The sequence below is a fragment of the Peromyscus leucopus genome, chromosome 5 (assembly GCF_004664715.2).
Source record: "Peromyscus leucopus breed LL Stock chromosome 5, UCI_PerLeu_2.1, whole genome shotgun sequence".
Taxonomy (NCBI): domain Eukaryota; kingdom Metazoa; phylum Chordata; class Mammalia; order Rodentia; family Cricetidae; genus Peromyscus; species Peromyscus leucopus.
This window is the reverse complement of record NC_051067.1, coordinates 19075628-19100621: the sequence shown is the minus strand read 5'-3', so window position 1 is coordinate 19100621 and position 24994 is coordinate 19075628. Positions and strand designations below refer to the sequence as shown.

Genomic DNA, 24994 nt, shown 5'->3' with positions numbered 1-24994 from the left:
TCTGGCCTGCAGTCACATATGCTGTATACATAATAAATAAATAAATCTTTAAAAAAAAAGAGATAAGGGACAAATCAACTTATTTTATGGTCTTATATATGTAAAATTCTTACTTGGGTATGGTGGTGCATGCCTTTAATCTCAGCAGAAGCAGAGGGGCCTCTGGTCTTTCTAGTGAGTTCCAGGACAGCCAGGGTTGTGCAGAGAGACCTTGTCTTACCTGTAATTTTTTCATCAAGGAATCCTTTCATGAACATCTTTTGAGGTGTCCAAAACAGTTCAGTAAGTGCTGCAACTACAGGCATTTATAGCATGAGATTTTGCAGTTAATTTAGCCATGTAGTTCCTGATACAATAATAAGAGCAGGTTAGGGGTATGTATGTCCTAGCACCTGGGCCACATGACAGGAGCCGTGGAACAGGAGGATCATGAGTTGAAGGCTAGCCTGAAATATATATAGTGAGACTTTCTTTCCAACATCCTCCTTTACCCATAAAAAGCAAACAAAACTGCTGAGGAGTATCTAAGAGGTGAGATGTATAGATTTTTTTTAAAGTGCTTTTCTTTAAATACCAGCTTTAAACCACAAATTTAGTATGGGTTTGATTATTACTGCTACTTTAAAAAAACATTAGGAGCCCTGGGAGGTGGTGGCACACGCCTTTAATCGTAGCACTTGGGAGGCAGAGTCAGGCGGATCTCTGTGAGTTTGAGGACAGCCTGGTCTACCAGGACAGGTCCCAAAAGATACACAGAGAAATCTTGTCTTCAAAAACAAAAACAAAAACAAACAAATAAATATGGATGCTTTTAAACTTTTTTAAACTTAATTTTTTCCTGGTGTGGGTAGGGGATTCTCTTATTAGAATAAGTAATTTTATTTTGCTTTTTAAACTAGGGATTTGAAAACATTTTTAAAAAAGGTTTCCCAGGCCTGTGAAACTGCTCAGTGGGTAGAGATACTTGCTGCCCAGCTAAGTTTGTTGGTGTTGTTGTAGGAGGGGGCCACAGCAAGAGTGTGACAAACAAATAAGCTAAAAAAGAAAGAAAAGGGGGAAAAAAAAAAGCTAATAATAAATAAATAAAAGAAAAGCTTTAAACATATAGGCAAGTAACACCCGGAGTATTAAGAAATTCTCAGTTATTTAAAGTGTGGATTGCTTGATATGGGTTGTGCTATTTCATTTTGTAAAGCTAAAATGATTTGCCATTGGATTTCAGTGCATATTGTGTTCTTGCTGTCTCCTGCCAATTCACAAACACCTCCTATCCTGTTTCCAGAGAGGTTCTGTCCTGCATCCTTCCGTGTGTGTGTGTGTGTGTGTGTGTGTGTATACATATATATATACATACACATATATATAATATAGTATGTGCGCGCGCGTGTGTGTAGTGTGTGCAGTGTGTGTGTGATGTTAAATTTCACAGATGTGTTTTCTTGTATTCTGCAGTGTCACTCAAAAAGTTTGCTCCTTAGTAATTTTACTAGAGAACATTTTACTCTTGGAATATATATCTGCTGTGTTTCTTTGTGGGGAAGTCTGTTAAAAATTGGAAAATGGTTTCTTTGAGGTCAGGACTTTGTTCAGACTCTATCAGGCGTTTAAAATTATCTTACAGCAGTTTCATCATCATCATCAGTTAATGTAAATGCACAGAAAAAAACATTTCTTCTTACCAGTTGACTTCAATTTCATTACTATTTTTGCTGATGGAGTATACTGTGAAGTCATTTCGATGGTTGGTGCTAAGGCTCAACAGTTAAACACATTGGCGACAAGAGTTTGATCTCTGGGGCACTCACAGTACAACATCCAACACACCCATAAGCTGTCCTCTGATCTCTGTGTGAACATATACATAATGAATGAAGCAAGCAAGCAAGAAAATAATTAAATAATTATCAGCCTTTTTACACTTCCTTGATCTGATAGCATCAGTGAACAGTCAGTCCTGTGTACCCATGCTGCTATTCTGGCAATCATTTATTATTCTGTAATGTTGAGAGAACAGAACTTGCTTGTCTCTGACTTATATAGACTTACATGGTGAAGGATGTATGTTTCATTCAGTTGGAGCTGTGGAATGTAATATGGTTCAGTTCCTGGGAGGTGGCAGGTGCTGGCATTGTATTTCCAAGAATAAAATCTAGAGTGTCATCAAAAAGCCTTCTTGTTCCTGGCAGTGCCGTTTGTGCAAATTAACACCCCATACCCCTCACCCCCCCCCCCAATTAAGAGAATATTGATTTCTCATTTTCAGGCAATTACTTTCAAGGAAATTGCTCTGATCATCTATGGTTTTAGTTATAGCAGTTTATCTGGTTTGCTAAAGTTATGCGTTTCTAAAAATTTTGTGCCTTGGTTGTGTTATAGAAGTTTGTGTAAAAAGACATAGGATGTGGTCCACAGAGCAGTATGAAATTTGGGAAAGGAAGTGTTAATGGGAGTAGAGTGGATGAGGCCAATATTTAAGGCTGTCTGTAGACAGGTGTAATTTATTTTATGTAACAGGTTATTTAATATGGGAAGGACATGAGACACAATTTAGCTGTTTCTGTAACAATTAAGGTCGTGTAACATTTAATGTCAGAACTTGTTTGTAGACTTTAATATCAGTAAAAAAAGCATAATGATTGGTATAATTGTCTAGATGAACAGCCCCCTAGTAATGTGTGCATGCACTAATGGTTGTTTCTTGTTGAAGGTTTGCTGCTGGAGCCCACAAGCCAGCCAGATACTGATTAAGCTTATAAAAGGACTCTCCTAGATCCTGCTGGAAGGAGTGCATTAATCACAAGCCTGTTTTTAACTGGCTCTGCTTGAAGTAGGGGAGAAGTGAATCCAGATCATATGGCAGTTGAGTGGCCTCAGTCTTTGAAGTTTTAGTAATTTAAAAGCATATCAAAGTATTGTATGTATACAAGGCACTGTAAACTTGTACAAGTGGCCCTGGCATGCTGTAGTTTGCCTTATGATATGTGAACGCCACACATAACAGTAGAAGTCATACTTTGTAGAAGCCATACTGTGAAATAATGGCTTTAGATCTCTTTGTCAGAATTATGGTTTATTTTTTAAAAAGCAAAACAAAACAAAACACATTTGGGACTATGCAGTGTACTAAGGTGACAGGATGGTTGTATGTCTTCAATACATTTTTCTACTTCACAGTGTCTTCAACTTAAAATAGGTTTAACAGGGGTAGGTTTAGGAGCATGTATCTGCACATCATTTTCAGAATGCTATATACCTTCCATGCATCATGGAAAGGCCAGATGAAGTAGGCAGGGTTTGAGCATGGTTATGTGGATGGGCATGCAGTATAATGTAATAAAATACATTATCAAATAGCATACAGGGTCAATTGAAACCTTAGCCAGTGTCATGCATAGAGCTGTCCAGTAGGTGGAACTTTATATAGCTGAGTTGTCCTTTTATTTGGTATGAGTGCTTGAAATGTGGCCAGTATGGCTTGGGGTTCATTAATGGCTACTGTACTAGGTAGTGCGATTTAGGAAATGATACTTGAGAGATTTGGAGTCTACTACTTAACAGAGGTCACCATGCCTCTTCCTTCTAACTGCTGATGTTATAGACAAACACCACCACATCCTTTTAGATCTCTTCTGAAGACAGAAATAAAATTGATTTCATCTTCAACCCTCTTCATTCCCTGTATGGATCAACTGAAGTTCAGATTTCTGCTGAATTCTTGGAAATAAACCTGCTGTAGATCTGGTGTATCCTGCCATACTACTGCCTTCACGACAACAAATGTTTGACATGCTCAGATGCAAAAGAGCTAGCTGCCTTGGCAGCCACCCAGCAGATTTTTTTTTTTTATATATAAAAACTCAGTTGGTGGCTTGAGATTCAGGCTGTCAGAGTTGTGTTATGTAATAAATTGTTTTTCAGCAAAAGTTCATAATCCAATTTCAACTGTAGCTTTAAAAAAGGCAGTAATCAAAGATAAGTCCATATTTATTTAATAGGAGTTTGAAAGAAAGAAAACTCCGTGCATTAGTGTTTTCAGGCCAGTTTCTTTCCTTAACCCAGGAAATATTTCTGAAGATATGTTTTCATTTTACAATCACATTCAGAATATACCTCACCTCTGTTAGGATGTTTTGTGGCTACTATAGCATTTCTGGTTGGGAATTTTTGGACCACCTTTTGTTTATTTTAGAATTAGTATTGAGTTGATCTTAGAGGACTCTGAGGAAGGAGTTGATCCTACCCACGTTGAAAATGTATTCCTTTAAGCCTTGCCCTTTGGCAGTGCCTCCCTTGCCCACTTTTTTTTAGTGCCAAACTGTGGTTGGAACGGGCTGGCATTGTCTTGTGTAGAATGATTTAGTTGCAGGTGTCTGAGATACTAATTTAAAGTCATCAGTGAAGAAAGTAGGAAATGATCATCAAGCCTTTCTAGTTTCTTGTCTTCTCATTCAGTTTTGTTGTACTTACTTGTTATGTATACAGTGTTCTGCTTGCATGTATGCCTGTAAGCCAGAAGAGGGCACCAGACCTCATTACAGATTGCTATGAGCCATCATGTGGTTGCTGGGAATTGAACTCAGGACCTGTGGAAGAAGAACAGTCAGTACTCTTAACTACTGAGCCAGTGCAAGTCTTATTAGGCTCATGGACAGTTGAGCAGAGAAGTCACAATTACAAATGTAGGTAATGTTAATTAAGGTCTGCCTGGCTATCAGTGAGTACTCAGTAGACCTTGCTATCAATTCAGACAGTACCAGTTTTCATTGACTCTCCTCAAGTTTGCAAGGAGGTTAGTTGTACCTGCTCTGCAAGCTGATGTCATGGGTAGTCCCTTTTGTTGAGTTGGCTGTCATTTGAAAGCAGCAGCTGGAACAGCCACTGAACTGCTATCCGGGGTTTTTGTCTTGTTTAAATTGAGATGTTCCTGTATGTCTGTTTTAGAAAAGTGATTTTTATCATGGTTAGAGAAAAGTTTGGTTTGTATTCCTGTATACCCACGTTTTCTGTTGAACATTTTTATTTTTGTTCTTTGTTTGGGAATGTTTAAAAGATGTTTTTTTGTCAGTGAGGGGAGACTGGCACAAAAAATTACGTAGGAGATTGCGCAAGAAATAAATGTGATAACTGGCTGGATATGATCCTTTGTTGTCTTGTGATACAATAAGCCTAAACTCTTTGCTGCACCTCCTTCCAGTAACTGCAGGCATCATGAGATCTTCCAGTGCTGCTGTGCTGCAGGATCATGCTTTTATTAGTCCCCCAATGGCAACGAATTCAGAGTCTATGGGATATATTTCATCCCAATTTAAAATTCAAATTTTAAAGGCAACTCATGGCATGTTGCATAACCAAAATGAAGGTGAGAGAGAGAGAGAGAGAGAGAGAGAGAGAGAGAGAGAGAGAGAGAGAGGGAGGAGAGAGAGATTAACAGGATTTGTGATATTTTATGCCTCTTTCCATTTGTGCTTTGTGATCACTGGGAAGTCAAAGGGAAGACTTCTTAGTTAAGTTAATATAGACTTTGTAGTTTCAGCAACCATAGTAGCAACAGTAGACGAGCATTGGAAGCCTTCATCTTAGATATGCTGCTCTTTATTTTCTTAGCTTGTATTATAGAAATACCCAGTGTGAAGTTGACATGGCTTTGGGTACCATTGTACACAGGGGTGTTTTGGGAAGTTCACGTACACAGAAGTCTGAGGATTTTGTTTAGGGTGCAGATGCTGAGACCTACACACAATCAGGATCTGCATTTGTTCACAGCACTGTCTGGTTAGGTCCATGTGGTTGGAGTTGCAAGGAGGTAGAAGTGTATTTTTGTTTCTTCCCTATATGATGTGCACTTTGGAGAATTGTTTACTCTGTCTGTTCAAAGGCACAGAATATGTGCTTATTACTTCTTGCTCTCCTCATGTGCACGTGTCCATTTGTCATTTCATTCTTCTCAGCACATGTGTGGAGGTCAGAGGACAGTCTTCCCTCCTTTCATGCTATTATAGACTAACTTCCTGGGATTCTTGTTAGAGAACATGGAGCATCTGGGAATTGTATGTGTATTGACCATATGACGGATTTACTTCCTTCCTGATCACTTGTCCCCCCACCTCTTTAAAAATATTTTAAGATTGTTCCATAGTAGCTAAAGAAAAGAAAACCCTTTCATTTACCCATTTACACTGTATACTAGAAGTGAACACATTGCTTGGGAGTGTGGGGTTTCTTTTCAGTACTATACATCATGGACAAGAGAGCATTGTGAACATCGAGACAGAAATACTGGATCTAAAAACTGATTTGGGAATGTTTTCAGGTTCATTTGATAAAAGGTTTGGGGCTAGAGTGTAACATGAGACTCTTGGAAGATATAGAAGAGCAGAAACATGTATAGATATGATGATAAGAGAGCTAGGGATAGAAGTACCGTAGTAGAGTCATTAAATTACATTTGTCTTACTTGGGTCTTTAAATCATAGATGGGGTAGGAGAGGTGAAGGTAGTGTGTAAAAAGGGTTGTTGAATGAGAGATGTAGTTTTTTGTATTAATCACTGCTGAAGGTAGTAGTGGATTAAATAATCAACATGTCCATAATTTCAGGCACTTCACACTAGATATTGTCTAAGATTGAGCAGCTGGGCAATGGGAAAATAGGGTGAGCAAAGTGAGTAGACAAAATAAGAAGGAATCCCTTTATTAGTACTTTTATATTCTCAGGTTTATGTCCTGATTCTATAGATCATTCTATGGCACTTCAGAATGAAGGGATGGCCACAGCAGAATGAGTGGCTGGCTGTGGGTACTGCAGGCTTGCTTACCTTTGCTCTGTGTTCCTTGTATTGCTAGGGAGCAGCGGGTCACCACAACTCTGCAACTGTGAAAGGGATATTTGGAATATTCTGGATCATCGCCTAACATGCACAGTCAGTTTATTGCATTGGCTAGCCTTGACCAGCTATGTCGATTGTAAAGCAACAGACCTGCATGTGTGTAGATTTTATTTGAAGCTGTATAATCTGTCATTTTTAGGTTGCGTCTCCTGTTTAGAGTATTTATTGGTGTAATGAAGCTGCTGGTGTCAGTAACTCAACCTTGAATGTGGCTTCCTTTGTATGCATTTCCATCCCACATGGTTTATATTTTAAATACACCTCAGTTGGGTGAGGTATAATTTTTTCATCTAGAGCCCGAGTCAGGATGAGGAAGGGCTCCAGTCTTCAGAGAATGCAGAAAATCTTCCTGGGAGTTTCATACTTAGAGTTATTTTGGGGCTTTGTGATTTGTAAACTGTTGGTGGAAGAAATAATAGTCATAGTTTGTTCTGGAGATACAAAGAAAAGAATGAGGATGTGATGGTAGGGAATATAATTTGGCCTGACAGCTTTAATGAATAGGTCCTGGCTGCTTAAAAGGTGGGTTTCTAGCCGAATATGCTTATCTCCTGCCTATAGTTAGCACTATCATTTGGTTGCAGGTGATCTGCTAGGGGAGCTTGCATTTGCAAACTCAAGGAGAGTTGCTGTAAAAAAAATTCAGCCATATTTTGCTCTACATATATTGAGTATCCACATCACCTGCCACATGATTTTATTTGAATTCTACAAATGGGGTCTAGTTTTAAAAAGCATTTATGTTTCTGGTTCTGGTTATGATTTTGAAGGTCCCTGGTGACCTGCAACCCATTGGAGTTCAGCAGTTGCTCATGTTCAGAGTTGGGTTGACTTCTTAGCTTTCCTGTCAAACCCCAGATCCCATCCTGGTGAGTGTCTGGCATTCTTGTAAGGCCACCCAGAGCTCAGGATGTGCTGCTGTCCTGTAAAGGGGCTGCCCCACTTCAGAAATGCCCTTTTTGCAGGTCTACAGGGGTGAGGGAGAAACTGTATCTTGCTTCCTTCCTTGGGCCTTTCCTTTACTGGAGGATATTGATCTCAACAAGGGGGTCAGGACCCCTTTGAAGGGGCATCAAACTTGGGTCACAGCATTAGGAAGGTTGAGAACCGCTGCTACAGGAAAGCTTCACAAGAAAGAGTGCAGCTTTATGTAGGGCTTAGAATATTTATGTGGTTGGATTTCTTTCTAAGAAGTAGTTTGAAGAGTATAGAAATTTAAGAGCTAGACCAGACTTTTCTTTGAGGCCAATGGAGATTTTACATGGTTTGTTTTGTGATGGTCATAAAAAAACCCAAGTCCTCCGTACAACCCCTATGCCCTGGATGACAGTTCTGAGCTATTGTGCTTCTGCTCCAGCAGAAAGAAGGATGGAAGAAGCAAGCACAACTGTTTTTATCCTGCCTTTACCTAGACATCATTATTTTCTCTTTTCATAGAGGAATCATCCAAAGTGTCTGAGAAGCTCCAGGTGAAGGATATAAAAATGTTTAAATCTTTTTTGTTTTTTGGGACAGGGTTTCTCTGTGTAGCTGTGCGCCTTTCCTGGAACTCACTCTGTAGCCCAGGCCGGCCTCAAACTCAGAGATCAACCTGGCTCTGCCTCCTGAGCGCTGGGATTAAAGGCGTGCACCACCGCCTGGTTAAAATGTTTAAATCTTATAGTAGGTGTGTGATTGTTAGGTTAGTAAAGTGCAGAGGTCAATAGAAAAGAACCTCTGAATGTTCTTAGCTAGCAGAATTTTTGCTGAAAACTAAACTGAACAGGCATTTCTTCTAGTTTCCATATGACACCACTTATTCCGTATACTATTTCTATGATTAAACCTAGGGCTGTGCCCTAACACACCACAGTAGTAGTCTCCTCTCAGGTCCTCTTATTACTTAAAATGTACAGTATCCAATCCACTTACAAAGGATAACCACATATGTAATATAATACACACACATGTAATATAGTTTATATGTGGTCTAACTCACTACACATCTGGTTTTGGAGATGACAACTGGTTTTTGCTAGGAGTATGCAACTTCAGTATTAATAGTGAATTATGTGGGTGTTGGGTGCATGAGAAAGTAAGGAGATTTGCATTCCTTCATTGGAAGATTAGCTTGATTTGTGAAGAAGGAATGTATTGCCACTTTATACTCCAGTAGTGGATCATATAATACTTCTTTTTTTTTCTTTCCTAAGATGGTGCCTTTCCTGGAACTCATGCTGTAGCCCAGGCTGGCCTTGAACTCACAGATCTACCTGCCTCTGCCTCCCAAGTGCTGGGATTAAAGGCATGCGCTACCACCGCTCGGCCCATAATACTTGTTTTGTTAGGAACATCAAACCTGTCTCCTCCCAAAATAAACACACTCAATCAAATAAATACTCTTAACTGTGTATCTCTGACTGGTTAGGTCCTTGCTCTGGTAGGCCCAGGTGACTTCACACTCATGAAGATACACCTAACTCTATTTCCCAAGTAGTATTAAAGGTATGCCCATCCTACCCAGTTTGAATACTACCTTTACAGTGAAATTTGTGTGCCTCATTTTTAGTAACTCCTCTTTCCATTTCCACAGGATGACAGCGATGGGATCCCGTGGTCAGAAGAGAGAGTGGTACGGAAAGTCCTTTATTTGTCTCTGAAGGAATTCAAGAATGCACAGAAAAGGCAGCATGGGGAAGGCATTGCTGGGAGCCTGAAATCAGTGAATGGTGAGTTCACAATAGAAACTGAATATGATATTTCTGTGTTTGCTGCATTGTTCTGAATTTGGGTGGGTGCTTACAGCTTGAGCTTGCCAGATATGCAAGAATGTATGTATATATATATATATATATATATATATATATATATATATATATATATATATATATATATATATATATATATTGTGGGCCTTGTATTATTGAGTTTATAGATTTATTTTCATGTTCCTTTATGCACTGCAAAGTGGAATTGGGAAGGTGCCTTAATCTGTTTTGGTTGTCATGAACTGAATGTGTGCATTTATTCCCCCCCACCCCGCCATGGTTTTCTACACAGTTCATGCACAGACCCCTTTAATGATCTTGTTGAAATATGGAGCCTACGTTTAAGAAATAACCTCAAAACCTACTACTCCTTGGGCTGTGCCACCAGTCTGGTGAGCACCCCTGCTGTCATCCTTGACCAGGCCTGGCTGGTTGCTACAAGACATAGGTATACAATGATTAGAACCCTAATCTCAAAAGAATCTCTTCCTGTATTTCTGGAACAGATCTGAAAAACCATAGAGAACTGGTTCCCACTTTTACTGTTTTCTCTGTCTCTGTCCTTCAGTAGGATTTTAGAACAAATAATGCCAGAACTATCAAGGCCATTTCATTGTCTGTTTCTAGTTGTGGTATGTTTATTTCATAGTCCATTTTATATATCTTAAAGATTTAAAGACCATATTTCTTAAAGATTATGGAATTTTTTATGTTCCACTTTGTATGAGGCCAAGAGCAAAGAAAGAACCACTGGAAGAGACCCTGTTTTTGTCTTAAAGGTTTGACTTTGGACACAGGTGAATCAGCACATACAGTGTACCAGGTGTCAAGTGATAGTTCACTTACGGCTTCCAATTTTCTTGTCCTTTCTCCCCTTCCCCACAACCCCCCCCCCTCATGTGTATATGATGATTATATTTGTGTAAACATGGAAGTTAGGGGAGAATTTTGGATGTTGCTCCTTACCTTCTACCATGTTTGAGATGCATCTTGTTTGCCTTATTTATAAACTGAGTACTCGATGGTTTCTTGTTGGAACTTGTACTTATAGAGTGGATCTGTTTGTTGACTTGTTTTTATAGCGCCATGGCAGGGTTTTTCAAGACCAGCTCTGTGAACAACTCCATTGTGCACCCAACTTGTTACCCAACGTGTTCCAACCCCTTTTGGGATAACTTGAAGGAAGACACAAACCCTGCCTGGTGGGTTGTCTCACGTAGGGGTTTTCTTACGCCAAAATAACTATACTATTTTATTTATTTATTTATTTTTTACTTTATGTGTATGAATGTTTTGCCTGTGTGTATTATGCACCATGTGCATGCCTAGTACCTTAGAAGGCCAGAGAGGGTGTCATTTCCCCTGGAACTGGAGCTAGAGAAGATTGGTGTCATGTGGATTCTTCTGGGAATTGAATTCTGCTCCTCCAGAAGAGCAACAAGCACTCTTTACCCCTGAGCCATGTCTTCAGCCATGACTCTGCCTGTTTTGTTTTATATAGTGTCCTCCTGATTTCCTCAATGCTCACCTGAGCCAATATGTATTTGGAGAATTATGTAAGCTGTAAAAACCAGTTTCCATTCCTTGCTTGCAATATGGTAAACTCTAAGCTCTCTGAATATTTGACAGGGTGCTTTATTATTTTAATGAAACATAGTAGTATTTTGCTTGTTAAATTTATGAGTGTTCAGGCATGAAGTGTTGAGGAAGAATAGCGTTGATTCCAGAGCAAGAATAGAGGAGTAGCAGCTGCTGATAGAGGTTGCTTTACTTTGGTAAATAGGAATGTTATCTTATCCAGGAGTAGCAGGCAGTGCCAAAGCACTATTAATTTATTCATTGATTGTCAGAAATTCAGTAACTAACTGGGAAATACTTTTCCTAACTGGGAAATATTAGGTGTTATAAAAAGAAGTTAGAAGGTTTTCCAGGCTTTAATAATGGTATTATTTGGATAAATGAACACAAACTTGTTCATCACCCATTACTGCTAACCATCTGGCTAAATTTAGCTTTGACTTTGTGATAGTAAAAGTTAAGTTTTCGTCAGGGCACTTACTGTGATCCTCCCTCTGCCTAACAAATGCTGGGATTACAGATAGGTGCCACCATGGCAGGTCTGTCTGTCCATTCGGTCTATTCTGTTTGCCTGTCTGAATTTCCATTAGTGTGTTGGGTTGCTGTTGGGGGTTTTTACACTTTTCTGGGGGCCTGCCATCCAGCTCCCAAATAACTTCACATACAGAGTCTTATTATTACTTATGATGCCTGGCCTTAGCAGCTTGGCTTAGTTTCTAGCCAGCTTTCCTTATCTTAACTTTTGCCTCTGGGCTTTTCCGTTCTCTTACTTCTGTAATTCTTGTTCTTGCTTCGTGGTTTGCTGGTTGTGTAGCTGGGTGGGTGGCTGGACCCCAATGTCCTCCTCTTCTCTGGCTCCTTCTCCATCTCTCTTTCCAGATTTCTTCCTTTATATTTTCTCTCTGGCCTGCTAGCCCCACCTATCCTTTCTCCTGCTTTGCTATTGGCCAGGTGTTTTGCACAGACACAGTGACACAGTTTCACAGAGTTAAACAAATGCAACATAAACAAAAGTAACACACCTTAAAACAACATTCTACATTTGGGGGTTGTGCATATGGAAGTTAGAAGACAAATTTTGGGAATTAGTCAGTTGTCATCTTCTGCCTTGTTGAGGCAGGATCTCTCCTGTTTGTGTGACTGCTGGGCCACATACTATAGGCTAGATATTTTGGGCAGTTTCTACCTCTCTCTCCTATCTTGCTTATAGGTTTGATGGAATTGTATATGCCTGCCACTTCCTGTGGATTCTGGGCATCAAACTCTGGTCCCACGCTTGTGCAGCTAGTATTCTTACTAGCCTTCTCCATGAGCTAATCAGCTTGAAGATACTGTTAACAGTTTTTGCTGTGAATACGCCACTGTCTCCTTCTTGTTAATGTTATTCAGGCAGTTTTCCAAGGGCTTTTGAATTCTTTTGTTGTTGTTGTTATATTTGTTTGTTTTGTCTTTTTTTTTTAATCTAACAATTAAAACAGTTTTTAACCAGAGGCACTTGGGTTTTTGTTTTTTTGATTTCTAAGGGCAACTGGGTCTACATAAAGAGGGACCTGTCTCAGCAGCAACCACCCCAATCCTTTAAAAAAAAAAAATCAAAACAAAAACTCTAGTTTCCTCAGAAGAATCTTGAAGGTAGCTACTATGCTAAGCAAAGTTTGACAGTTTTATAGGGAAGAGCCAGAAAGTAGGATTTCCACAATGGGAATATCTCTTTTTGTGAGGGTGCTGTGCTTTTCTCCATTTAACAAGAATACTATGCTATAGGGTTCAGTCAACCCCCCGCCCCCCAAGAAAATCAACCACACAGGATGGATTCAATACATTCGTGTTTGATGTTGAGTGACTTCTCATTGCATGTTGTGTGTGTTGTCTGTGGATCCCTTAGATCTGCATGATGCTTGTTTTAGTTATTTGACAGCAGCAACTGAAGGTAGGAAGGGTTTATTTGGTTCACAGTTCCAGGGGTTACAGTTTACTGTGATGGGGAGGCATGGCAGCAAGAACACGAGGCAGCTGGTCACATTATATCCACAGTGGGGAAGTAGAGAATGTACAGGTATTGTAGCCAGGCATGAAACCTCAGTCAGTGCCCTTCTCTAGAAAAGCTCCATCCCCTTCCTTCCACAGCCTGGCACAACAGCACCACTAGCACCAGGTGAGGACCTATGTTCAGAAAGCCTATGTGGGGCCCATAGCACATCTAAACCAGCACAGCCTACCCATAGAAAGAAACACTTTGTTGTTCTATAGGTCATATGTAGCTAGGGAATAGGTGATGTGATGAAGCAAGGAATCTATTGATTTAAATGGTGGTGGGCAGTGAAGAGATTGATTGCTCTGTCAGTGGACTAGAGATTGGTTCTCTGCTCCCATGTTGGTGTATCTCATAGCTGCTTGTAACTCCAGCTCTAGGGAATCCAACACCTCTTCTGGCTTTTGTAGGCACCTGCCCACACGTGTTTATACACATATTTCATTAAAATTTTTTTTTCTTAATTCTTAGCCACAAGGTGAAATGGTTCTACTTTCAGTTTTTATTTTTATGAATGTATATGGTGGTGATAAAGCTTTAAGATTGCTCATTAAAGAGGGGCCTTTACTAGGAGGTGAGGTCATGTGTCTAGAAGTAGGGCTGTGTTTATCCGTTTTTTAGTTGAAAAAATTATTTTGATCATTTTTTCCATTTCTTCAGTTTCCAGATCCTTCCCACCTACCCACCCAAGTTTGTTCTCTTACTCTCCCTCTCTGTTTTCAAACAAACAACCAAACACCCCCCTCCCCAGTTGAATCAAAACAAGCAGAAGACCAACAAGAAAAAAGGCATGTAATGGCAGAAGACCTTTAAGCTAAAATGTGTATATGGACACACAGTCCTAAAATGGAATATTTTCATCAAACCTTTCCCTCTCAGGCTCAGGTGGCTATGGAGGAAGGGGAGGTGGAAAGATTATTTTAAAAAAAGAAAAAAATCCACAGAATCCATTGAGACAGTTTTTTGTTCTGAACAACTACTTCTGGGCAAGGAAGCCTACCTTGGAGTTGGTATAACCAGTGGTATTCCATTGGAGAAAACCGATTTTTTTTCCCCCTTTGTTAAGTATCAGTTGCAGTTAGTTTCTTAGTTGATACCATGTCCACTTCCCCCTTATAGTGCTGGAACCTTGTCTGGCGTGAAAACTTGTGCATGTCCTATGGGTGTTAGCACAGTCTGTTTGAGTTCTTTATGTGTCTGGAGGACTTCTATGACTCTGGCTCTGTGTGCATTCCTTGTAGCTTGGAAGTCTTTTGCCATTACATCCTTTAAAGTCCTCATACCTCATCTTGAAGCTGAGTAAAATTGTCTTTTGAATATACATGTGGTAGAGTTTGGTTTTTTGTTTTTCTTTTTTTAAAGAGTCATGTAGGTATTTATTTCACAGTAGCAGAATTGGAATTATAGTTTAAGTAACTTTGATTTCAGATGACAGTTTGCAATGCAGAACACATGAAGCAACACTAAATCTTTGAAATTGTTATGTTGAACATAGCATGCTTTATTCTTCTGCCATCTTTTAAACAAAGCTGTTTCCAGATTATTGTTTTTTCTATAGGAATTTCTTAGAAAAATTCAATTAAAAAACCCAAAACAGTGCTACCTTCACATTTACTGTGGGATGTGGTTGACATAATTTTCCTCTAAAGACCAATTGATGCAACTTCTGTTACATCAGTGGCATGCTGGAATGATGAGGCAGCACCCCTTTGCCCTCACCATTTGTGTGAAGAAGGAGTTGGGTGGATGTTGGCTGTTAATACAGAAGACTTGCATAGGAGCATGTGTGTGAATGGCTGAGCTCAGCCTTCCCGTGTCCACAGGTTATGTAATCACTTAAGAGGGCACAAGAGATTAGAGGCCTCATTTTTATGTCATAAAATTTGTGTTCACTATCCATCTTGCTTTGGTGCTCACAAAGTGACAAGGACTGAAAGCCTTTGCTTGGTTAAAGAAAGGAAGCACACAAGAGCTTTGAACAGTGTTGTGGATTGACTGCATGACTTAACTTCATCATTGCAGGTTTTTGCTGTAGGTGGGTGGAGGGGTGAGGCAGTATTAAGATTGTGAGCCTTCTGTTCTTTCTACTGTTGATAATGCCACTTTTCCTGAATGTAATGAAATGACAAAGGTTTTCTAAAGAGCTTGCAGAGGCTGGGACCTTGGCCATTCTTGAAGGCCCTTGGCCTGCTGGGGCTAAAATTAGGGACATTTAAATAATAACATGCTACACAAATAATGAGTACACATAATTACACAGTAAGAGAGGGGAGCTATTAGCTGTATTTGAATTTCATTTGCTTCCTATAAATGTCATCTCCTATCAGCAAGCCCTTTGGCCAGCAAAATAATTTTGAATAGATTTAATGGATGTTGGATCCCATTCTTTAGACTCTTGCAGTGGGCAGGAATTATAATAACTAGACTAATCTTCACATTTCACAGTTAGTGTTGGAAGACTTTCGCTGTGGTTAATGCATTTAGTCATTAGAACAAACTTTTGTGATGAGAAAACTATACCCTAAGAATGGTGTAGCAGTTTGCTTATCTAACTAGAACCCGGTAGTGCCATCATTCAAACCCAGTCTTTCTGGATTAGACTACTATTTAATTTATTTAACATTTAGATAAATAGAAACAATTTTTGAACCCTCCATAAAGATAAGATTCCAACAACAAGAATTCATAAAAGAACTCTTGTTTTCAAAGTAATTTTTTGGCAAATTAAAAATTACTGAGCTGACAAACTATTAAGTGTCCTGATTATATTTTCAAATAAAGTTTTAGTGCTTACTCTCTACCTCTCCCATCCCTCCTGCTGTCCCTCATCTCCTCTTGTCCCCATGAGCCCTCCTAGTCTCTTTTCCTGTTATCCTTATATCCCATGTGTCATTTTGTTCAGCCTTTATTGCCTGGTTTTACCCTTTCTTGGTATCCTTTCTAATTTTTTAGACTTAAATCAGCTTGGGGGAGATTTAAATCAGCTTTGAGGGAGATAGGTTGAAATTGTTAATTAGGAAAAGTACTTCAGGAAGGGGCTGGTATTTACCAAGGTGACTGTGTTCTGTGCTTTGGTATCTTGTGATTGAATTGATAGCAAATTCTTTACCCTCTCTGTTTAGTCATAGATACAAATGCAGTCAGTCACCTGGGGATGCGTGTGTGTATGTATGTATATGTATATGTAGCTTTCACATTAGTTTGGCTTTCTATATGAAAAACAAAACACAAACCCAAAACAGAAAGAAAGTTCTGTAATACTTTGTGTCCTGAGATGTATAAAACACATACCATGTAAAAGAAAATATGGATAGAACAAAAGACATGGTTGAAAAAACAAATTTTTGTTAAAAATAATCTTTGTTTACATACAGAGCTGCATATTTTACTGTAAAGAGATACTCCATTACTACTTCTCTTTGCCTGTCTTTTGTAATCCAGGCTACCTTTGAGCTTATACCTGATCCTCCTGCCTCTACCTCCTAAGTGCTAGGATTACAGGCATGCTTCACTATGCCTGGATTTATGAGGAGCCAGGAATCAAACCCAGGATTTTATGCATTCTAGGCAAGCATTCTACCAACTGAGCCACATCCCTAGCCCTGATATCTTTCTCTTCATAAAGGGATGTTTAAGATTCATGTTTTAACATGAGAAAAATATATGTGACTAAAATCAAGTGAAGCAAAAAAAGAAGGTTCCTATAAGATAATTAGGTCAGAAATCACCATGGGGCCTGTGTGTCTGGCAAGACTAGGCTAGTAGGGAGTCAGCTTATGTCAAAAGCCCTTTTGTGAACAACCAGGAAAGGCTGCATTGAAGATCCTTGCAGAGGATCCTTGAAAGATGAGTTAGGGTTCATAATCAAAGAATCAGAGTTGGATGAAAGTGATGATGTTAGTGACAGACAGAGGTTGGGACTAGAAAATGAGCTCTGTCAGATAGTAGTAATTGAATTGAGGTAGCTGCCATGGCAGATTTGCATGGCTGGGGCACATTGCGACTGGGGATTTGGGGTATGGGAAATTAATGATTGCTACAGTAGGAGGGAAGGGTCAGTGGTTTTTTTTTGTTTTTTTTTTTTTTTTGTTTTTTTTTAAATCACCTTTTTTTGACAGAAACTTTTGAGCTTTGAAGAAGAACCTAATAGCAGGCATGGATATGCTGAAGACTGAAAATCAATTTAAATGACATTGAGATGCCAAGCTTCCCAATTGTCCTGTGTTGCAAGCAGTCCGAAATGGTCTTAAAATAAAAACCCGGAACCAGATTTGGGGTAAATGGTGAAAGATCAGAGGAAACAAGCCACACAGCCACTTCTTAGCTCTCATTACTCCTCAGCCTATCCTGTCTCCAAGAATTCTCAGCCCTCAGCAGAAAGGGCCTCTCTTTCCTATTTCCTCACACCTCATTCCTGTTTCCTCAAGCCTTATTATATGCCCAACCATTTCACTTCCTATCTCAACTTTTCTAGTGCTGGGATTAAAGGTGTGTGTTCTTCCCAAATACTGGTAGCAAAGGCTTTAGGTCTCAGGTGCTGGTATTAAGGGTGTGTGCCACCACTGCCTGGCTCTGTTTCTTTTAGACTGGATTACTCTGATTAGTCTAGGGTAGCCTTGAACTCACAGAGATCCAAACAGATCCCCGCCTCTGCCTCCTGAGTGCTAGGATTAAAGTGCCACCACTGCTTGACCTCTGTGACTAGCTTTGTCCTTTGATCTTCAGGCAAGCTTTATTAGAGTACAAAAGAATATCACTACAGTCCTGGAGCAAGCATCCTATGTGGAAGGGCCTATGGGATTACTGTGTTTCTGTTTGTGGTCACAACTTGTCTCAGACCCATTGACCTTCAACACTCTCAGCTCTCCTCGTTTGTCACTTTTCTGAGGCTGGTCCTTCTTGCTGATGATGTCATCATTTTCATATAATTGCACAGGTAGTGTCCTCAGGAAGGAAATTTAGATGCTTATCCTTTTCCTGCTCTCTCTTCCATTTTAAAATCCCATATATGATAGTAGTAGGAATCAAGAGGATGGAACTCCAGTGGAGTTTGGAGTTTTAGACCTGAAGTTTCTCCTCTGAAGGATCCTTTTCTCCTTTAGTATACTAAGTCACTCTATCTCCCCTTCTCCTAAGACAGCATTAGAAATGACATCTCCTCCTTCTTTACTTATCTTTCTCAGCACTATACAAAGCATGTTTCTGATTTTTTTCTTTCTCAGATTGGGCGGAAAACCCTATTGACATTGTACTTCATGCACCTTCATCTTGTCTTAATTTTATTGGAAAAATTCTTTTTGGTACATGCCTTTAATCCAGCATTGGGGAGGCAGAGGCAGGAAGGATTCTGAGTTTGCGACCAGGCTAGTCTATAAAGTGAGTTCCAGACCAGCCAAGACCCTGTCTTACCACAAAAAGAATTCAGCCCTCTCTTATTTCTGTCCTTAATGCTGGGAAGGGCAGATACTCTGTTATTGAAGTAAATGTTTCTGTTCCTTTTTCAGTAATTTTTAAAATTAGCACATGAAGTTCTATAGCTTTTGTTACATCATCTTGGAACATAACTTTTCTTGTTCTTTTTGTATCATATAATGTAGGCTACTTGGCAAGTTTAATAATACGGATTTTCAAATCCAGTTCCACACCACTGTATTGCCTGTTCATCTACCTTTGCTTCTGAAGTCCAGACTTGTGTGGCCACTTGCCTGCCTCATCCACGTACTTTAATCACACACAAACACATACAGCAAGTGCCATGATACTAAAGGTTCCTGTATGTGTCTTTTGTTGCTGTTTAGGTAGGCACTTGGCAGTGTTGGAATTCGAGCCTCAGAATTGGATAGCTGACATTCTAAGGGAGCCTCTGTGTGTGTGTCCCCACTCATGTGGAGGCTAGAGGCCATAGTCAGTTCCTGTTTAAACAAATGAACAAACAAACAAACAAACAAGATTCTGCCCTTGTCTGCTAATTTGTTATTAGGCCAGTGATACACCACCTGGCCTTGAGGATGCAGGTGAGTATGGTAGCAATGAGGAGGGACTGCTGTGGTGAAAGTCTGTTTTATTCAGTGTGGTGTGCCATAACAAGATGCTGTAGCGGGTGGCTAGAGCAACAGCAGTGTCTTAAGTTTGGAGGCCTTGAATCTAGACTCTGCACTGGCAACTGTTCCTGTTAGGTGACCTCTTCATGGTGGGAAGCAAGCCTTTTCCTTCCTCTCTTTATGACCGGCACAGGCTTTTCCCTCAGTGTAGTCATTTTAACATTAGAGAATTACAACTTCAAAATAAGAAACAAAAACTCTCTTCCCCATTACTGGCTGGTAAGACACAAGGTTGGTGACAATTGGAATTCAATAGCAGATTATGTTAATTTTCATGCCAGCACACATTGTGTTTTCTTTTGTGCTTATGTGACATTTTCCTGATAAGGTAGCAAGGTGTTTATTCATAGCAAAGTCATTGTTCTCATTTGGATGAAACCTCTCAGTTTAAGGAGAAACAGATTCACAGGCAAAGAGAACTCCTGTAGAAGGCAGGATGGCTGAGCACCCCTCCAGGGCATACAGTGTTTGATGTGGAAACTTATGTGGTGGGAACTTGGCTTGGTGTCTGAGGTGACCCTAAAAGGAAAATTCTGTAGTTTTGAGATTATATGAGGAGAACTTTTGGGCATTTGAGGTGAGGAAATTCTGTCTATTCAGTGATTGTTTAGTAGCCATTTTTACTAGCACCTCCCCTGTTCAACCTGTGTATAAAGGGCAAAAGCCCCTTGGGGTCACTAGACAGTTCCCTGTTCAGACCTAGAGGTAGGTAGTTCACAAATAGGATCTGCTTCTCAGGGTTTGTTCTGGTAAAGTGATCTTGTTAATATAGGGAGGGCCTTGACGTCTGATAATGTGTGTATTGCTGGTGCTTTCCCTACCATCAGGATCACCACAGTCCACTCCTGTCAGCTTGCTGTGTTTGTGAACTCCCATCGCCCTCAAGTCTGAGCCACATTAAATGTTTCAAGTCCTATATATGGTGTATCTTTAAAGGCAGCAGAGTGATTGCTAGATACACTTTTGGGAAATCACCCTGAAATCCATAAATCCCCTAATTTACAATTCCATTTCTTAATCCCTTCTGCTGCCAAATCTCACCTATCCTCCTGCTGTACTTTGTAGATTTTTGTATCCTTTTATAGCCTCAGATTTAGCTTCATGCAAAGTTCATAAAAATATATAGCTGTTTTATTCAAGGAAGCTGAGAGGGTGAGGGGAACATGAGCAGCTGTTTTGTAATTTGCACCATTCTATCTGTGAGGATGGTCACCTGTGTCTGAGCATCCTTGAGGGGAAATCAGCCAAGTGAACCCTTTCCTTCCCTTTCCTTCCCCTTTTCTACATGGTCACCGGACACGTTTCTAGGATTGTGTCATTCCATGCTTTGGGTCTCACTGCTGATTTGACTCTTGGGAGAGATCTGAAGTTTTCTATGTAAGACCCAGTAATTTATTCCGTTGTTTCAAATAGGGACTCATACCTATTAATGAGTCTTTAAAAAAGTTGCATCTTATTTGGGCTTTGTGGCATATGCCTGTTCTGAAATCCCATTACTTGGCAGGCTGGGTTTCGGGAAGGGAGGTGGTGGACTACTTGTTTAATAAATACATGTAAGAAGATCCTGGATTCAGTTTCCTGCAATGTGGCCATGCTGTTGCCAAAGACTCCTTCCATGGGATTGCATCTTGCTACCTTCTTTAATATTGCCCAAGTCTCTGTATCCCCAGCCTTGTCTAGAAGACAGTTTATTGCATACAAACTCTCTAGACATGTTTAGGGCATGTGGCACACTAGTTGGCATAATCCTATGGTATCATGCTAGCCTCTGATGAGGGGGATTTACCCATATTGCATATGACCCTGGCTGTTACCCAGTGGGTTTACTCTATATTCATGGTCTACACCATTTCTGTCCAGTGTTGGAAAAGACTGTCAGTTTGCTATTGTAAAGTTCCACAGTTTTAAAGATGAGCTGAAAGTCTCAGAGCTGTCACTTTCTGAGTCCCCCTCTGTGGGAAATATTGACAGACTTTTAATTCTGTGCCTGAATTCTCATAAACAGATACCAAGAGCAAGGAAGCTCTTTCATTAGTTAAGGTTGAATCCTATGGGGGATGATGTGCCATTATCCACTCTTAAACATGGTTTGTTTATGATTTGATGACATCTCCTTGCCATGTGTCTGAAGGCCCTTTCTTTTAGACTCCTGCCAATGAAAATAGAAGCTATATTCCTTTTCATTTTTTAAAAATTTTATACATTTTATTTTGCTTAGAGTGTGTGAGTAGGGTGTGTACATGCTGTGGTGAATATGTGGAGGTCATGTTGGGTGTTGGTTCCCTGAGACTGAATTGAGGTCATGGGACATGGTGGCAAGTACTCTTACACACAGGATTATCTTTTCAGTCTTATATTCCCTTTAACAAGCATAGACCAGAGAGCCTTCTCCTCAGGTGCTCATAGGTTTTGTTTTTCTTTCTCAAATAGGGAAAGTTTTAGGATGATTTTTTTAAAATTTATTTTTATTTTATAATGTTCATTGGTGTTTTGTCTGCCTTTATTTCTGTGTGAGTGTGTTAAAAGCCCCGGAACTGGAGTTAGAGACAATAGTGAGCTGACATGTGGGTGCTGGGAATTGAACCCTGGGTCCTCTGGAAGGAGCAGCCTTGGTCTTAACACTGAGCTGTCTCTGCAGTCTCCAAAGGTGATTTTTAATAGGTGTCCCTGCCTTTGGGTAAAACTGGTTTACTTTTCATATCTGTGTTATGATAGGAGCAGGAGTGTGCTGTTGACTTATTGTTGCTTGTTACCATCTGTGACTTGATCCTCCCCCCTTTTTAAAATGCTCTTATAAAAAATTTCTTATTCTTATTTTATGTACATTGGTGTTTTGCCTGCATGTCTGTGAGGGTGTCAGACATTTTGTCTGAATGTATGTATGTTCATGTACAGTGTGTGCCTGCTATCCTTGGAGGTCTGAAAATAACATCAGAACCCCTGTAAGTGCAATTACAGATAGTTGTGAGCTGCCACGTGGGTACTGGGGATCGAACCTGGGTCCTCTAGAAGAGCAGTTAGTGCCCTTAAACCACTGAATCATCCATCTCTCAGCCCCTTTGACTTGATCCTTAAGTTCTGAGACAACTATATGTGAAGGCACCATTGTTCTGTGAGGTTTCTGTTTGCTTGAGCTGTCTCATGGAAAAACTTTTCTTTTCAGCACGCAGTTGCTCGCACTAGTCCTTGTGGAGGATGGAGGTTGGACTCCAGGGGGGGGTTACTGTCACCTGTTTTCCTGCGTTCTTTCCTCCTAACCCTTTGCTACACACTCAGACAAAGTGGAGATGCCCTTTTCAGCCTGTTAGTTACACACTGTGCAGTCCACAAATGTTCTGTTGGCCTTCGCAAGGTCTCCTTTTATGGAAGACTTCCAAGGGAACAGGTTAAGATTGCCATCAAGTGGCTGCTGTTGGTAGTGGAGAGCAGCATGCTCATCTAGTTTCTTACCCTCTCTGTGCAAGTCAGTGAAATTTAGGAGTATTGCTCGAGGAGTAATCTGCTCTTATCTTGGCCTGCTTTGGGTTAAGAAGCTATCTTTATAATCCTATCTATGTGTCAAAGACAGATACAGGTGAAGCTGGCTGTGTTCAGGGCCCTGGAACTATGAGTACAGACCATTTAGAGGCAGAGTATAGAGAATAGCTGTTCATCCATCCATTGCCAGCCCAGGGCAGGAGGAATTGCAAGAGGATCAGTCTTCGAAAAGATTGTTCCAGCCCAGATTCAAAGAACACAAGGCAGAAAGCCCTATTTGTTTGTCCCCTGTTAATGGTTTTTCTACTTAAGAAAGTAAAAGCGGCATTCTGAGGATTCATTTGAAGTCTTTGGTACCTAGCAGAAAGTAAACACGCAGAGGGGGATTAGAATTGATGTTCTCCCCATAAAACAGTAGCTGCACCATGAAGCAGACCACTTGGAAATTACGTTAGACTAAGTATGCAACATTCCAATGGTCTGGATGTCAGCATCTTGAAATCAGGATCCCTTCTAAGATCAAGAACTGTAGTTTTGACCCAGCTATCTTTGGTTTCTCCTACCTGGCTATTCTGCATGGCATGGGTAAGAAAGAACTGTCCCACGGATGGTGTACATCAGCAGGTGCTCCTACCACTGTGCACAGTTCCTTGCCCCTAAGATCTGTGAGCTGCCTGGGGTGGTAGTGGTTGAATATGGACTGACTTTGAATTGATCTTTACTGCATGAGAAAGGTGTCTGCTCATTTGGAGGGAGAAAGAACTATGGAGAATGTCCAACTGATATATGAAACCATGGAAGGGAAAACCTTAGGTCCTATTTTGAACATATTGTATTTAGAACTTAAAGAGGGTATTCTTCGTAGTCATTCACATTACAAATCTGTCAAGTCATATTAATAAGCCAGCATTCCTGGATTCTAGCCATCTCAAGCAATATTGAACACATCAAAATTTTGAATGTGTTGGAAGGAACATTGACATTGGATCTTAATTTTCATTCTACTAGTAACTGAGTATGGATTTAGGTATACTTTACCAGAAATAATCAGAATCAGAAGTGTTTTCTTTTTTTGGATATTTTTCTGGCTAAACATCACTAATCTGAAATCCAGAGTACATCAAAAGCTGGGCCTTTTTGAGCTTTGTAAGGGTTTTTGGATTTTGTGGGTCTGGAGACATGGCTCAATGGTTAAGAACACCTGTTGTTGCAGATAAGATGATGCAGGCTTAGTTCCCAGCACCCACACGGCAGCTCACAACTGTCTGTACTTTCACTTACAGGGATTCTCTTGTTATTTTCTGACCTCCAAGGGTACCAGGCACATATTGTACAAGAACATACATACAGACAAAATGTACACACACACTGGCTTTATCTTGTTGGGTGTAGCAGAAAATGACTTTGGTATTTATAGCATATTACCTATCTTCTACTCTTTGGTTCTACAATGTGTTGTTGGACCAGGAGACTTTTGTATGTTTCTGTGGAATGTAGATGAATGCATGGGGGACCTTTCTGAAGTCTCTGAAGGAACCAAGCAGTATGGTATGTCTATCTCCATAATCCTGTGGTCTGCAAAATGTGAGTGCCCATCTGCTTCAGTTCAAGTGGCACTTAATCTATGAGTGGTGGGTGAGTTCTAAGACCAGGAGTCGGGGTAGTAGCAAGTCAACTACAAAAGAGTGATATTCATTAGGAATAGTTTTGGAAGCCATCTTGATGTGGCCTGAGAGTAAAGGAAGGTCTCAGAAATCACAATGAAGACCCAAAGAGCAGAAGATAGACACTGGACACTAGACACTATTTCTAAACACTAGAGATAGTCACAAAATGAATTTTTGTTTTCTCATTATTAGTATTAACTTCTAGGTCTGATATTATTGAACTGTGGCACTGACTTGTTGGCATCCATTTTACAAAAACATCCTATAATTGTGTGTAATTGTGCATGTGTGGTTTGAATATGTGCAAACAGGCACTCATGTATGAAGATTAGAGAACAGCTTTCTCATTCCACTATGGGTTCTGGCTATGGGTCTTGCATTGCTAGGGCTTTTATCCACTGAGATGTCTTGCCAGCCAGTTTCTAAAGTGTTTTATTAGTTTACAGTCACTGGCTGTGTATGAGAGAATCAAGCTAAAAGAACTTTGATGATGCTCCTCACTAGCAT

The 24994-nt window shown here is 40.1% G+C and overlaps 1 protein-coding gene across 7 annotated transcripts in view; it reads left to right on the top strand.

Moving 5' to 3' along the window:
- Jarid2 (jumonji and AT-rich interaction domain containing 2) overlaps positions 1 to 24994 on the top strand; it is a 195671-nt gene that overhangs the window by 85452 nt on the left and 85225 nt on the right. For 6 of the 7 annotated variants that reach the window (XM_037205767.1, XM_028867713.2, XM_028867715.2 and 3 more), the window contains one exon: positions 9458 to 9593. In XM_037205767.1, coding sequence (XP_037061662.1) covers positions 9458 to 9593 — 136 coding nt within the window. Of the gene's footprint in view, positions 1 to 9457; positions 9594 to 24994 lie in introns of those variants that run through there. The other variant, XM_028867717.2, reaches the window with a different exon arrangement.